At 38.5% G+C, this 15,362-nt stretch overlaps 1 protein-coding gene across 2 annotated transcripts in view; it reads right to left on the bottom strand.

Moving 5' to 3' along the window:
• THUMPD2 (THUMP domain containing 2) overlaps positions 1 to 15,362 on the bottom strand; it is a 35,422-nt gene that overhangs the window by 9,733 nt on the left and 10,327 nt on the right. The window contains exons 3-8 of one of the 2 annotated variants that reach the window (XM_042933178.1): positions 14,896 to 15,305; positions 13,394 to 13,471; positions 10,882 to 10,934; positions 9,035 to 9,122; positions 2,182 to 2,253; positions 1,558 to 1,672 (exon numbers count right to left, since the gene is read on the bottom strand). In XM_042933178.1, the coding sequence (XP_042789112.1) occupies positions 1,558 to 1,672; positions 2,182 to 2,253; positions 9,035 to 9,122; positions 10,882 to 10,934; positions 13,394 to 13,471; positions 14,896 to 15,305 (816 nt within the window). The remainder of the gene's footprint in view (positions 1 to 1,557; positions 1,673 to 2,181; positions 2,254 to 9,034; positions 9,123 to 10,881; positions 10,935 to 13,393; positions 13,472 to 14,895; positions 15,306 to 15,362) is intronic. The other variant, XM_042933179.1, reaches the window with a different exon arrangement.

Below are 15,362 nucleotides of genomic sequence, written 5' to 3'. Positions count from 1 at the left end.
AAAAAACAGTCGTTGGCAGCAAACGACTCTGAGATCTCAATCGACAATATACCATCTTGTTGGGATGAGCACTGGGTGTTGTATGTAAGCAATGAATCACCGGAATCCACCCCCAAAACCAAGAGCACACTGTACACATTGTATGTCAGCCAATTTGACAATAAATTATATTTTAAAAAATTAAAAAAAAAAAAAAAAAAAAAAACCCCAATACACCTTCTCCTCTGGGGCTGCTTTACTATGTTTTTACCCATAGTTACCCTAATATCTTCTTCTTGATACTCTATTATTCCTCCACTACATTAAAAAATTTCTTTAAAAAAATTTTTTTAATGTTTATTTATTTCTGAGACAGAGAGAGAGCATGAGTGGGGGAGGGGCAGAGAGAGAGGGAGACACAGAATCAGAAGCAGGCTCCAGGCTCTGAGCCGTCATCACAGAGCCTGACGTGCAGCTTGAACTCACAGAACACAAGATCATGACCTGAGCCGAAGTCGGACGCTCAAGCGACTGAGCCACCCAGGCACCCCCACGTTAAAAAATTTCTAAACAATTATTTTGTTCCTCCAGATTATAGGTTTAACACTGGGACCATCTACTAAGAGAATGCCATTTTCTTAGTTGGGAATTAAATATGCTCATTTCTAAGGGAGAAAGATGTACTAGGGGAAGGAGAGAAACTAAGGAATGTAAGACTTGTCTAAAATGGTCTAAACACCATTTTAGATGGATGGGTCTTAGGGAAATATTATTTTGATTGGACTCAGTAGAGTTGATTCCTAGTCTGTTTGTCACTGCTGATTCCCCAACAGGTTTCCCTCTACCTCACAGGGTGACCAACTATCCTGGTTTGCCCCAGACTTGCCTAGTTTTAGCCCTGGAAGTATTGGTTTAGCAGACAGGGATGGCTGGTAACCTCATTCCTATATACCACAGGACTACTGTCCAATGTGAGGCAAGAGAAAGATAAGATAATTCAGAACATTTCAGTTTATCTGAAAGAAATCCAAAGAAGGTGATGATGATGATGATGATTCTGTCCTCTTTATTTTATCCCTATATTAAGTGGTCTGTGGTTATGATATGAGAACAGTTCACATACAACAAACACATCTTAAAAAGGCACTTGTGGGCCACCTGGTTAAGTGTCCAACTCTGGCTCAGGTCATGATCTTGTGGTTTGTGGTTTGAATCCCTGCATTGGGCTCTGTGCTGATGGCTCAGAGCCTGGAGCCTGCTTTGGATTCTGTGTCTCCCTCTCTCTCTGCCCTTCCTCTGATCACACTCTGTCTCTCTTTCTCTCAAAATCAACTAAACATTAAAAAAAAAATGGGCCTTTCACTTAAATGCTTAGGGATACTATATAAATGTTGGTACTAATAACCTTTTGAAAAATAAGTTATAATTATAGTATTGGAAATTAACCAAGTATTAGCTCCAAAGAATTCAACATATGGAAACATTTACATACGGAAAGTGAATTTTGTTTAATATTATGATTCTAAGTATACTTACATATGTTCATTTTCCCAAATGTTTGCATTTTTTATATCTTACCTATAACAGAAACTTGAAGTAACTCAATTTTATTCTTAAGGCCTGCAGCTTTCAGATTGTCATATGCACCTAGTAACTGTGAGTCACTGACATCAGCACCCACATAATATACATCCTATGAGGAAAGAAATTCATATTTTAAGTATAAATAAGACTATCAGACATTTTACATAGTTAAGAAAACCTACTTGCTTTTTCTCAAATAAATGAAAATGAATTTAATAGATTTCTTAATTCAGGTTAAAACAAATTTGTAGTATTTCTTTAAAATGATATTCAATAGTAAAAAATTAGAAGTTTTTGTTAATTTTTAGAAACTATTAGTATATTTTCCAGTAACAAATGCCTAAAGAATTTGGGGATTATCATAATCTGCCATGACTAGTTATTGAAATTGCTCACATTTTCCTAAATTCCCTAAAATACAATTTCCTAAATAGTTGTTTAAGAAATGAAACAGTGATTTAATTAACCCTTCATAATCCATTTTGACAACAGTACATAGCAACTCATGTAGTCAAAACTAATACTCCTGAATAGACAATCTACTTCTAAATAACTGGTCAGTGAAAATACATATAATGATTAAACATACTGCTTGATTTACCAAACGTGAGTACTTACGGGCCATTCTTTAGCAGCTTCCAAAAGTATTGTTCCGAGTCCACACATTGGATCTAAAACAAATGCACCAGCCTGCAGACAGAAATACTGATTTGTTATTATTCAGTCTATCATAATATATATTATAAAAGAAACCTAAAACTTGAGGAATCAACATTTCAAGAGCAGAGATTCCTTTTTACACTTTATTAGGAATTTCAGGTGGTCAAAGCCACAAGATAAGTGTATGCTCCACATGTATGAAGATTAGGAAGGTCACTGGTGTGGCCAAAGCACAGTGACTGAGATGGAAAATGTGGTGTTCACATTAGAGATAGGCTATTCCGTCAAGATGCACTGGGTTATGGGGCGCCCGGGTGGCTCAGTCGTTTAAGCGTTCCGACTTCAGCTCAGGTCATGATCTTGCGGTCTGTAGGTTTGAGCCCTGTGTCAGGCTCTGTGCAGAAGGCTCAGAGACTGGAGCCTGATTCGGATTCTGTGTGTGTCTCTCTCTCTGCCCCTGCCCCACTCACATTCTGTCTCTCTCTCTCTCAAAAATAAATAAATAAATATATATATAAAAAAAAGATGGACTGGGTTATGCTGCATGTAGTAACAATCCCCAAATCTCAGAGGTTGAAAACAACACATAGCTAATGCTACATCTCCACAGAAGGACATCTGGGGCTTCTGGAAGCCAAACTCATGAAGTGGTCACCATCCAGAGCCCTGCCATCAGAGGGGAAAAAGAAGCATGACAAATCGTATACTTTCCTAAAGGTGCCATCTAGAAATGAGACACATTACTTCCACCAACATTTAACTGGCTAAAGCATGTCAGTCACATGACACACGCAGTTTGAAGGGGCAAAGAAAGTGTAATCCTACTTGTGCCTGGGAAAACAGGAAATTTGGAGAAAAAACTAATTTTTCCCGTTATGGGGGAGGGATGTCTCATTACATCACATCTTGTAGGTACAGTAAGGATTCTGGTTGCCTTCTGAAGAATGGGAAACGACTGGAAGGATCTGAGCAGAGGAGTAACAGGACATTACACTTCAAAGGTCTCACTCTGGCTGCTCTGCTGAGAATGGACCAGAGAAGGGTAAGAGTGTTAAAAGGGAGGCTAGTTAGGGGACACCGGCAAGAGATGATGGTGACTTGAATTAAGAGTGGTATTGGTATAAGTGATGAGAAGTGGTTACATTCTAGATATATTTTAAAGGTGGAGCCAATGGGATGGACTGGATGTGGAATGTTAAAGAATGACAATAGTTGGAAATGACTAAAGGTTTTGACCTGAGCAACGGGAAGAATGGACTTCCCTGTTACTGAGATGGGAAGAGATGGGGAGGAGAAGCTTTGAAGGAGACGGGAGTACGGTTCTGGACAGGTTAAATTTTGAGACGCCTCTTAGAGCAAGTATGGATGTCAAGTGATTTGTTGAACATATGGGTCTGGAGTTCAGGGGAGAGGTTCAGGCTACAGACATGAAGTTGGGAACACTCAGTGTTAGTCATAAACGATATTTAAAGCATCAGAACTGCATGAGTCATCGAGAAGTGAGAGAAGTTAAAAAAGAAAAGTCTATGGGTTGGACCCTGGTGATCTCCTAAGTATAGATGTTGGTAGATGAAGATTCAGCCTTGCATACTGACAGCAGCACATACTGATGTAGGAGGAGAACCAGAGCAGTGTTCCAAAAAAAGTGGAGAAACATGTTTCAACAAGGAGAGTGATGACAGTATCAAAGTGCTAACAGGTAAGTGCGATGAGCAGTGTCAGTGGCGTGTTGGTGATGACAGCCTGACGGAAGCGGGCACAGGAGACAGGGGACGGGAGGAAGTGGCGACACCAAATATGGACAACTATTTTTAAGAGTTTTTCTGTAAGGGGAAGCAGAGAAGGAGCATGTGGGTTCAGGAAAGGGCTATTTTCTTAAATTACAAGATACTAAATCAAGTATATGTGCTGATGGGCATGGGCAGCAGAGAGAAAGTCCTCGAGTGGGCACGAGGCGATGGAGTCCGGTCCCCAAGCACTGGAGTGAAACAAGGACAGCTCCCTTGTTGTGATGGCGATGAGGCAAAGCATGTGGGTGCAGGTTCCAGCATGCTGGTAGATTCGGTGAGGAGAACCCGCTGACGTTCTCTGCTGATTCCAGTATTTAAGTCAAATAAGGAGCAGGAGAGTGAAAAGCGTGGGCAAGGAAATGACTGTCATGGTAGAACGTAGAATCCAAGCCGTGAAGCAGCGATGAGGACGGGTGAGGAGCGATGGAGGGTGGTGAGGGCAAATGACTAACCCCCTGCGGGGGCTAAGGAACTGTGTGGCAGGACGCCAGAGGAGCTGAACGGGAAGGAGGAAGGGGCTAAGAGCAGGGTTCTTGAAATTGAGATTCAGCCTCTGGGCACGATGAGGTACAGGATCTGAGCAGGGCAGATCGTCAGAGGTAGGGAAGCCAAGACACTAAAGGGTCAGGTTACAGAGCGGATTCTGACATCATAAAGAACTATGACAGGCATAGTGGCCTATACTCTGTTAGAAATGATAGAAGAGAGGTTTGCCTACGACTGGGATAACTTCCCGGCACGTGCTTCAAAGGCACAGAGAGGTTCTGGGCAGAAGAGCAGAGAGGCTCAAGCTGACACCTACCACCTCCAGGCCCTTGGTCCCTTGATAGGTCTATAGAGGAAGCAGAGCCCTCAATGGACAGCCAGGTTTCGGTCAGAGCCAGAGGACACCTAATGGAAAGAAACACAATGTCCTTCAGGAGAGGGAAAGCTCCAGCAGGAAATTCTAAGGAGAGTATCCTACGGATGCCCCCACGAAGGGGCGGCAAGTAGAAAGAATTTAGTTAAAATTTAGTCAAAAATAACAATGGTATGAGAACTAATTTTTATGAAGATCTTGATATGTGTCAAACACTGTGCTCTTCCTCTCTCCAACATGGTCCTCGCTGAATGAGGTAACCTGACCTTAGTATCTATAAATGTCTTTACGTTATCATAGGACCTTGTCTTGCTGTGACATTTGGGTACACAGGCAGAAACAGACAAGTATTTCTGTATGCTTATATTAATAACTAAAACTTACAGAACTTGGTTTCCCTTATTAGGATTTTTTTTTTGTTTTATTTATTTATTTAGAGAGAGAAAGCACAAGTGGGGAAGGGGCAGCGAGAGAGAGGGAATCCCAAGCAGGCTCTACACTGCCAGCTCAGAGCCTGATGTGGGGCTTAAACCCACAAACCACGAGATCATGACCTGAGCTGAAATCAAGAGTTGGACGCTTAATTGACTGAGCCACCCAGGGGCCCCTTCCTTTTGAGGATATGTAGGAAGGAGAACAGTGTGTGGTAAACATGAAAAATATCTAACATGCTCATGTTTAGATGTCAGTGCTAATAGCATTGGCTTACCCAAGGTTGAACTGTCTACGCACTGCTCTGGGTACCATGCTCCCTAGAGGGGACTGGATCAAGGCTGAGTACTGGGATCGTTCACACTGTGGGTCTTTACTAAACTCCTCCAAAACAACTGTGCTGTGCTACTTCTTACATGCTTTAACATTCCGATGCTGGTGGTCACATTTAGAGAAACATTCCTTACTCTCGGTTCTGGCAAGGCAAACTGACAGTAAGGGAAAATTTTAACAAGCATCATCTTTGGATATATTTAATTTACTTTTCTACTTTTCGGACAAATGGATGTTTATATCAAGATAAAGGTAACATTTCAAATTTGTACGTGGTTATATAAATTTACATTTATATAATACACACACACACACATATATACATGTTGTTATATAAACTGTGGTGAGATCACTGGCGTTTTGGTAACTCTCTCCTTAGACTAAAAGAGATTTGGACTAAAGATTAAAATCAAATAACAAAGAAAATCATGGATTCTGGGAACATGATAATCTTAAAGCAGCTTTCTTCTTTTCTCTCACCTCCAAGCTCTTTACTTCCCCTGAGCCCAAGTGATGCTCAGACCTGGAGGCAACTAATGCCAAGAGAAGCCCTGGGCTTGGTTTGGGTCCTGGAAGAAGGAACTCCATGGGGCCTCTTTGCCAAGGCTGGATGGGGGATTAGAGACGAGCACTGGAGCCCAGACGGGGAAGTCACTGCAACCGGGGAGAATCCGGTCTTCAGAGATCTACAGATGTGCCGGGAGACCAGTGAACAGAAAAGTGTTCACCTAGAAAAAGTTTTCAGCACGGCTGACAGATTCTCCTTCCACTGCCAAGCCCGGTAGTGCCACAGATCCACTTGCCTTGTAGCACTTTTAGGATTTTAGCCATTTCAAATATTTTAGTAACCACAATTGACTCCCAGTGAGCCAAAAAAAAAAAAAAAAAAAAAAGGTAAATCTAAAGGGTAGGGGTCCACCAGTAGTGAGAGAGTAAACGGGCAGAACAATCTGAACATACATCTAATGAAACAGAACTCCTGGAGGAGACAGGAAGTATCTGAAGAAAAGAGGTAAGGGCTTCTGGAGATATTCAGATGTAGTACACACACAACTTTTCAAAGCTAAAAAACAATGATTTCTAAGCTAAAACATTCCAATGAATAAAGGAGAACATGATTCTATGACTCCTGTTATAGCCTGGAAGATAACATTCAAGAATAAGTCAAAACGTAGACTCAAACTACGGAAAGACGGAAACCATGTTCTGGAGAGAGGATAGGCAACTTGGGAGACTAGCTCCAGGAGGCTTAACGTGTTTATAATCTCGGAAGCAGGAAAAGAAAGTAGTTTAAGGTAAAAGCCACTAAAGCAAAACAGCCGGGACAATAATAATTAAATAATGAAAGAAAGAGTGCCTGAGCCAGAGAAATAGTAACAATAACTTTTGTAATTATTACAGTTACTACTGGCATAGCAGCAGCGAATACTTAAACACCTCCTATATGTCACACACTGTTCTAACCATTTAATCCATGCTAATTCACTTAATCCTCACATGATCCTAGGAGGTTGTTATTTTCATCTCGCAAATGAGAAACTGAGGCACGCAGATGTTAAATATAAATATCTTGCCCAAAGTTTTCTAGGAAGTGGTGTAACCAGAATTAGAACTCAGCTTGGGCTGAATAGAAAACACACATATGTTAAGTATATCCTGCTAATATTCCCAAACTTTGGAGGATTAAAGAGAAAAGTCTTACAAGCCCCTAAGCAGCTCTAAAGGAAAAGGAAATCCTACTGGCACATACCACTCACCTGGAACACAGGAAACTAAATGACAAGGGGACAGCGTCTACAGACCTCTGAGGGCAGGGGACTGACACAACTCTTAAAGCCAGCCAAGATGGGTCTGTACCCCAGGATGAAAAACAAATTTGAGGCTGTATAGGAATTTCTGACTATGTATTACTTGGACACCACACTTGAAGAAATTGCCTAAGAAAAGACTTTGACCAAGTGACAAATAAACCAGAGCAGAGACCTCAAACAGGGAAGAACAGTGGGGAAGAATGATACACCTTGGAACACGTCTTTGCTTATACGAAAAAGTGTGTGTGTGTGTGTGTGTGTGCACAGTGATACCTTAATGACTAAGGACAGGCTGTGTAATGTAAGTGCTAAATAAGAACTTTTGAAACACAAGGGGTGTATTGCAAGGGAAATTCTTACATGTGATAAATAATTTACTACAATCTAGTAGTTGGGGGCTGATAGTGGAAGGGTGCAAAAACGTTTCAAAGGTCTCATTGTAGGGAGGAGTAAAGGGGGGTCAGGAGAAGAGAAGAAAAGTACTCGAGAGGCCTCATACTGTGCTAGGGAAGAGGGTAAGCTTAGAGTATTTGGGTGGTAAAAACAGTGTCCTGACACAGGAAAGAGTTGATATCTTGTTTTAAAGCAACAGCAGAGTCCCACGTGTCTAATTAAGAGAGCTGGCAACCTGAACCATTAGTGGAACAGAACAATAAAGTATAATTTCCAACCTCAAGGAGAGCAATGAAGTGATTATCAAGTAACTTGATCAAACCAGTAAAAACAAACAGTGTCAGAAGTTGTAAACAGAGTAAAATAGGAGGAACACAATCAAGTGTGTGTCATAAACACTGAATTCCCTCCCTGGAGGACAAGGACCATCGAATGGGATAAAAACAGAGCTGGGTATTCGTATAAAAAACAAAACAAAAAACAAACAAACAAATAAAAAAACATACTGACAGCAAAGCTGAAAATAAAGCAACGGCAAAGAAATGCAGCAAATGCAAAGAAAAAGAAAGGACTAAAAAACCACTAATAAGACACAATGAAATTTAAGTTTAAACTCACTAATCAAGATAAAGAGAACTTTATGTGACAATGAAAAGGCACCATTCCTGATGAAGCAGTAAGTCATAAATGTGCATATACCAAACTAGACCACAGCTGACGACTAGCAAAAATGCAAATACGGTAACATGATGAGATTTTGAAATACCTCTTTCAGAATTGTGCAGATAGTAAAACATTAATATAGCAGACATTTGTTGACTAAAAAATAAAATTACTTTCTTATGTCCACAGAACATTCACAAAAATTATCAAGATCTTGGTCACAGAGAAAAACTTAAATTTTAAGAAGTGGAGGATTTACAGATCACATGATTGTGCCATGAAAGATTAGAAATCATAAAAACGCAGCTATCTTTGGACTCAGCATTTTCATAGCCAGAACACTCTCAGAAGTTCAACGATATATAAAAATATCGCTGTAGCAGTTCAGAAGTGTAATGGCAAGAGAAAGAGAAGGGTAGAAGAAAAAGAGAAATGAAAAGAAGGGAAAAACAAACAAGCAACCAAGATGCCCATCAATCAGTTGATTACGGAAAGGACCTTGCTATCGTAAGATGAAAACACTTCCTCACCTGAATTTCAGCCAGAGAGGCCAGTGCCCATGCTATGGTAGACCTCAGGCCTGCTGTCTTGATGTAAGCTCGGCTGGCCAAAGGAATCCTACAAAGAAAAGAACCTGATGACGTACCCAACATTACTGTATGTTAAAGAAAAGTGTGATATAAACAAACTGATTAACCTGTCGTATCTGTGACCTCCTCTTTATATATTCATCTAACATACACTAAGTTCCCCTAAGTTACAGAATATTTTAACCTTATGACAAAAATCCCTTTTTTCATTGGCACCTCGTCTGACCAGCCAGTGTGGTATTTCAGAAAGGTACATTTGTAAGACAACTGAAATTTAAACTCTTAGGTATTTAACTTAGAAAAATCTAATCACATATGAGGGAAGTATTTCTCAAGTGTTAATATACTTCCCTGTCTTCCCATGTGGAATAGACCTTTTCTTGCTGGAGTCATCAAGAGGAACATACTGTGATAGAGATGCGGTATGGCAAGTAGGGCTGAATGGATGCTAACCCTTGAAATCTGTTTTCTAGAAAAAAATCCCTTTTGTAAGTTTGCTTTTTGCTCATTTGCATCTTTTCTCAAAAGATGAAATGAAGCATGACATTGCATTGTCTAAAATAATTTATGGAATGAAGGGCTGAAGCAGACATCTCCCAGATGAGTTCACTGGCCTCCATTATGAACCACCGCATACTTTATCCTTTGCTTCATTACTGCTACTATCAATGTTTCCAGATTTGATGGAGGTTTTCAAAATATTATTTCTATCTTTCCAATGTAATGAAAAAGCAAGCTTGATAAAAGCTATTACAATAACCTTAAGCATTCTTTTTTTACACCCTGCTTTGGGCTTACAGATGCATAAATGTGAGCTTAGGGAAAATGGGGTATTCCTATAGAATTTTTATAATCTTTGAAAATATTCCATGCCTAGAATCTAGAAAAAGGGTATCTAAATCACATTATACTACGTAAACAGGGATGTGCATACAAAATGTTTTTCATTAAGATGCCAACAATACCTACATGCTTCCAAGGAACTGGAAATCACTGTTTTCATCCAACTAGCTCTCTCTTCCTAAAGCATCTAGAAAAATACCTGTTATGTAAGTGTTCAACAGATATTTTGAAATAAGGAAATGAATCATTTGCATTTATTATTATATAGTACCCTGCAAGATTAGAGAGATACCTGAAGTAGATTTTAAAAACTGGAAATAGGGGTGCCTGGGTGGCTCAGCTGGTTAAGCATCTGACTTTGCTCAGGTCACGATCTGACAGTTCATGAGTTCGAGCCCCACATCGGGCTCTGTGCTGACAGCTCGGAGCCTGGAGCCTGCTTCAGATTCTGTGTCTCCCTCTCTCTCTGCCCCTCCCCCGCTCACACTGTCTCTCTCTCTCTCTCTCTCAAAAATAAACATTAAAAAAATAATTAAAAAATAAAAATAAAAGTTGGAAATACTCTCCCATGATAAAAGAATAATGGCAATAAAATTTGTAGAATGTGTAAACGTGAATTTTAAGAAATGTGCTGTATTTCCTATTTTAATAAAAATTCCAGATGCCAACAGACTAAGGGCCTGTGAAAATCATTTAATAATAGAAATAATTAGATATAATTTTTCAGTACGAATCATGTAATCTTTTAGAGCTCTAACTGGCCAGATTAAATCATATGTGTTATGTACTAAAAAAACACTTCACTGGCTCAAGTAGAGAACTCCGATGCTTTGTCCTTAGCCTCGCTCTGTTACATCGATGTCTTATACTATAAATAAGAGCATAAAATTCTTACTTTCACAAACTCTAAGGGACAAACCAGAAGCTTACAGAACAGTATCTACCTGAACACAGGGATTCCCACCACAGAGTAAATGTCATTTAGATGTATGAAGATCTGAAAGAACAAATAGAGAAGTTAGAACAGAACAGGAAATGCATTACCTAATGCACTGACAATTTGAAAACTTCTATTCTGAAGCTGTATATAATCTAAATTTTATCTTTTATTTTACTTTTAATTTTTTAAATAATCTATATTAAAAAAATTCTAAGGCCTTGTTTAAATATATGGAAAAATGTCCATATGTAAATAAATAAAATGTAATAAACAAATAAATGTAAAAAATAAATAAATAAAAAATAAATAAAATAAATAAAAAATGTCCAAATATATATATATTTATTTTATTTTATTTTATTTTATTTTATTTTATTTTATTTTATTTTATTTTTTAATTTTTTAATTTTTTCATTCATTCTAAGAGAGAGAGCACAAGTCGGGGACGGGCAGAGAGAAAGAGGGAGAGAGAATTCCAAGCAGGCTCCGCATTGCCAATGCAGAGACTGATGCGGGGCTCAAACTCACAAACTGTGAGATCGTGACCTGAGCCGAAGTCAGATCCTTAACCAACTGAGCCACCCAGGTGCCCCACTATAATATTTTTTCTTGGGCAGAGGCAAAGTAAATTTTCAGTACATTCCATAGGAAGATTCTGAGGATAGTTCATTATACGAGGTATTATATATGGAGAATCATGTTCTGAAGACATCTTGGGTTCTTTCCTCCCTGGGGTTCTCTGAATTATGACTGGGTCAGACTTTTCAGCATTTGGGGTTAGAGAAGACTTTCTAACCTTAATTCTTCCCACCTTAATTTTAACTTCAAATTGAGAGTTGAGGTCACACAGGATCATCATAGGCTACACATATTTCCAGGGTAACAAAATTTTCTTCAGGCCAAAGATATTATAGCAAGGGTAATGTTTTCTCTCTCCGTTATCCATGGGTGAGTTTCTTTCTCTCCATTACCCTTCTTCTGTTAGGCCACAAAGAGGATTTAAATGTCTCAAGTTATAATTAGTAGCCCAATTAAATTTTAAAAGTTAGAATCTTACTTTTGTATAGTTTGATGAAGTTTATGGAATATTCTAACTTCGTTGTTTGATCTCAAGAGCATTTGATCCCTGATACTTTCACCCTAAAGTTATTTTTACTCTATAGTTTAATCAGAATTACTCCAATATTGACAAATTTTTATTACATACCGAATGATCTGGAATGGACTCCAGTTAGTCCATTAAATCCTTGATCAGCAAAGTAAACTTTCCAATGTTTTGCATTATTCATTTTAGCAAAGGTATTTATTAGGATTCTTTTCTATTTAAAATTGATTCTAAAGATAAGATACACTAATATTTTTATATATCAAATATTATTGAGAATAGCTTCTCCCACTATAATTTTTCTATTAATTTTATCAGATAAAATCTGTTAAGATTTGATTCTTCTGTTAATTTTGTTCACAAATTTTACTGTGTGATTTTACTGTTGTCAATTTTGCTCTGTGTTATTTCTACCAATAATAGCTATTATTAATTACATTAAATACTGATAGGAATTAAATTAGCTATATTTATTTAGGAGCTAAAACTATGAGGAAACTAATTCTCAGACAGTGAGATGGGGCCAAGGGGAAATGGGGAGACTGAAACTGGCAAAGCACAAGATAAGGGAACTGGAGAGGGGAACTGGGAGGAGGACCCCCTCATGTTACAACATTCTTGGGGTCAAAATATTTTTCATGACAGTAATGAAGGACATACACCAGGCATTACTTTGTAAAAGTGAAAATACCAAATAGAAACATTAAAAAATGAAATAACACAAAATGTTCTAATATGGCCAGCTATTATTCTATTTAAAGCTATATAAGAATAAATTTATGAATCAATGAATTATGAAAAGGACTAAACCACCTGTCAAATTTATCAGATGGCTTTCAAAAAAGTGAAGAATATTTTCTATGGCTAGCATTGGTTTGCCCATATAAGTGTTTTACTTTGTTCCAATGAAAAACAGTGAAACCTAATTAAATTAATTTTGAAAATAGAGAAAAAAAAGAAAAACATAATCCCAGAATCCTAACAAAGCCATATTAACATACTATTGAATTTTGAGTGGGCATTTTTGTTTTCTATTCATTTTCCTTTTTTTTTAACATTAGCTAGATTTATTTATTTATTTATTTATTTATTTATTTATTTATTTATAGAATTTTCTATTTTAGAGATTTGTTACATATTCTAGTGATTGTAGAGGTCATCTCTAAAATTCAACTGTGGCAAAATAATTCCACCCCCAAACATCTTATTTGGATAAGACATTTTTACAGTGAAAAATACTAGGAAAATTATCTGCACTATTCCACTATTAAAGAGAAAAGAGACTGCTGGATCCATGCAGACATGCTTTTTAAAAACTCTGAAGCAAAACTGAAAAGTACAATAAGGATAGCTGACGTGGTCTTTAAACAATTAGGTTATAGGCACAGAGGATAAAATGAACATTCAGTACCTCTAAATTTGGATTCCTCAAATCTGCTTTCCATCCAAACTGTTTCATAAGAGCAATTCCAGTTATTCTTCCTACCTCCTGGAAAAGCAGAAAGTTACAGAAAGGAGCACTAAAACTGAAAATTTTATGTTTAAATGTAAGCAAAAACTAAGAGAGCATGCAGAAAAATCAGGTCAGACTATTTGATGGTAACTTAGGGCTGCAATATAAGAATATGACACTAAAGCATTTTCTGTTCAAGGCAAACAGGCTGCATTTGACCTTTTCAACCCCCCAAAATATCTTATGGCACTGATGCTTCCTCATGTGTAATCTGTCTTCTTGTAACTTGAGAGAGCTGAAATAACCAGATCGTGAATCGATAAAAATGGTCATTGTGGGTTTTAGCAAACAAATGCAAAGTGAAAGATGAACTATTTTAGCAACTACAATCCTATATGTTTACAAATTACCAGAACAGTAGCATTAGACTCAAACTTTAGGGTTTATCTGATTTTAAGGCTGGTGAAAGGACTCAGACCTTTGCCCCCTGACATCACTGAACTTTGTAAGGGCCGAGTAATAAAGCGTTTTGAAGGAAACCGTGGTATTCGCTCCCACGGAGACCTCGAGTGTCTTGTGCATTTGTGTATTTGCAGTCTGGGTCCTGGTGACAATCATGCACACAAGGCAGAGCGCAGAGCAGCCATTTAATAAACACAGGACTGAACTGAAGAGAAAACCCAAAAGGTTAGGACAATAACACGGGATTTCCAAACGTCAAGAATACCTATGAGTTTAAGGGAAACTTTGAGTGAGAAAGGAAAAAACGGAGGTGATTACATGGAATGGCATACTATTACTCTTTTTTTTTTTTTTTTTTTTTTTAATTTTTTTCAACGTTTTTTATTTATTTTTGGGACAGAGAGAGACAGAGCATGAACGGGGAGGGGCAAAGAGAGAGGGAGGCACAGAATCGGAAACAGGCTCCAGGCTCCGAGCCATCAGCCCAGAGCCTGACGCGGGGCTCGAACTCACGGAGTGCGAGATCGTGACCTGGCTGAAGTCGGACGCTTAACCGACTACGCCACCCAGGCGCCCCGGCATACTATTACTCTTAAAGCATCTGAGGTGAAGTTAAAAAGGCAAATGCATTTTTAGAGGCGCCTGGGTGGCTCAGTCAGTTAAGTGTCTGACTCGTGATCTCGGCTCAGGTCACGACTTCACCTTCTGTGAGCTTGAACGCTGCACCGGGTTCTGTGTTGGCAGCGTAGAGCCTGCTTAGCATTCTCCCTGTCTCTCTCTCTCTGCCCCTTTCCCGCGCTCTCAAAATAAATAAATAAACATTAAAAATTAAAAAAAAAAGAATGCATTTTTTAAAGAGATTTAATTATATGACATTAGGCCTAGTGATGTGCCTCGGCCTACTTAACTGTTCCGTGAAAGGCTGTCATCTCATTTTAAAGCTAAGGAGTAGTTAATTCTTTGAGAAAATGGAACCCCACCTTGGGAGGTAAGTGTACCTGTGCAGTAAAGGTCTTTGCAATAGCTCCACTGCAGCGACAGGAAACTCTGAACGTCAAGTCCTTCTGGTTTTTGGCATCAGCTGCTTTTACTACATCGTTCTGAAATGCTTCTTGAGATTTTTCTCTTTCAGTGAAAAAATCTCCTTGCTCCTGTGTTTCTTCTTCCGTTTGCTTTTCCAGCAGGCATTCCCCACTCTCTTGTAACTCTTGTGATTGTTCTGTTTTTAATTTCTTAGCACTGATGATGTCATTTTCCTCCACTTTTCTTTTTGGCGGGTTAGCAGCTCTTTGAAAAAGTTTGTCCTTTTTTGCATCAAGTTCAAGAAGATTTTTCCAAGTTGAGATGGCATTCAACCAACTTTCTGGATCATCATTTATAAGTCTCTGTATCTCACTTAATATTTTTCCTAAATAAGTAAGATGTCAGTTAATCCTCTATTGAAGCTTTAAAGACAGTCTATTAC

This window comes from Panthera leo, chromosome A3, assembly GCF_018350215.1.
Source record: "Panthera leo isolate Ple1 chromosome A3, P.leo_Ple1_pat1.1, whole genome shotgun sequence".
Classification (NCBI taxonomy): Eukaryota; Metazoa; Chordata; class Mammalia; order Carnivora; family Felidae; genus Panthera; species Panthera leo.
Note: the sequence above shows the minus strand (reverse complement) of the source record. Positions and strands in the feature narration are given on the sequence as shown.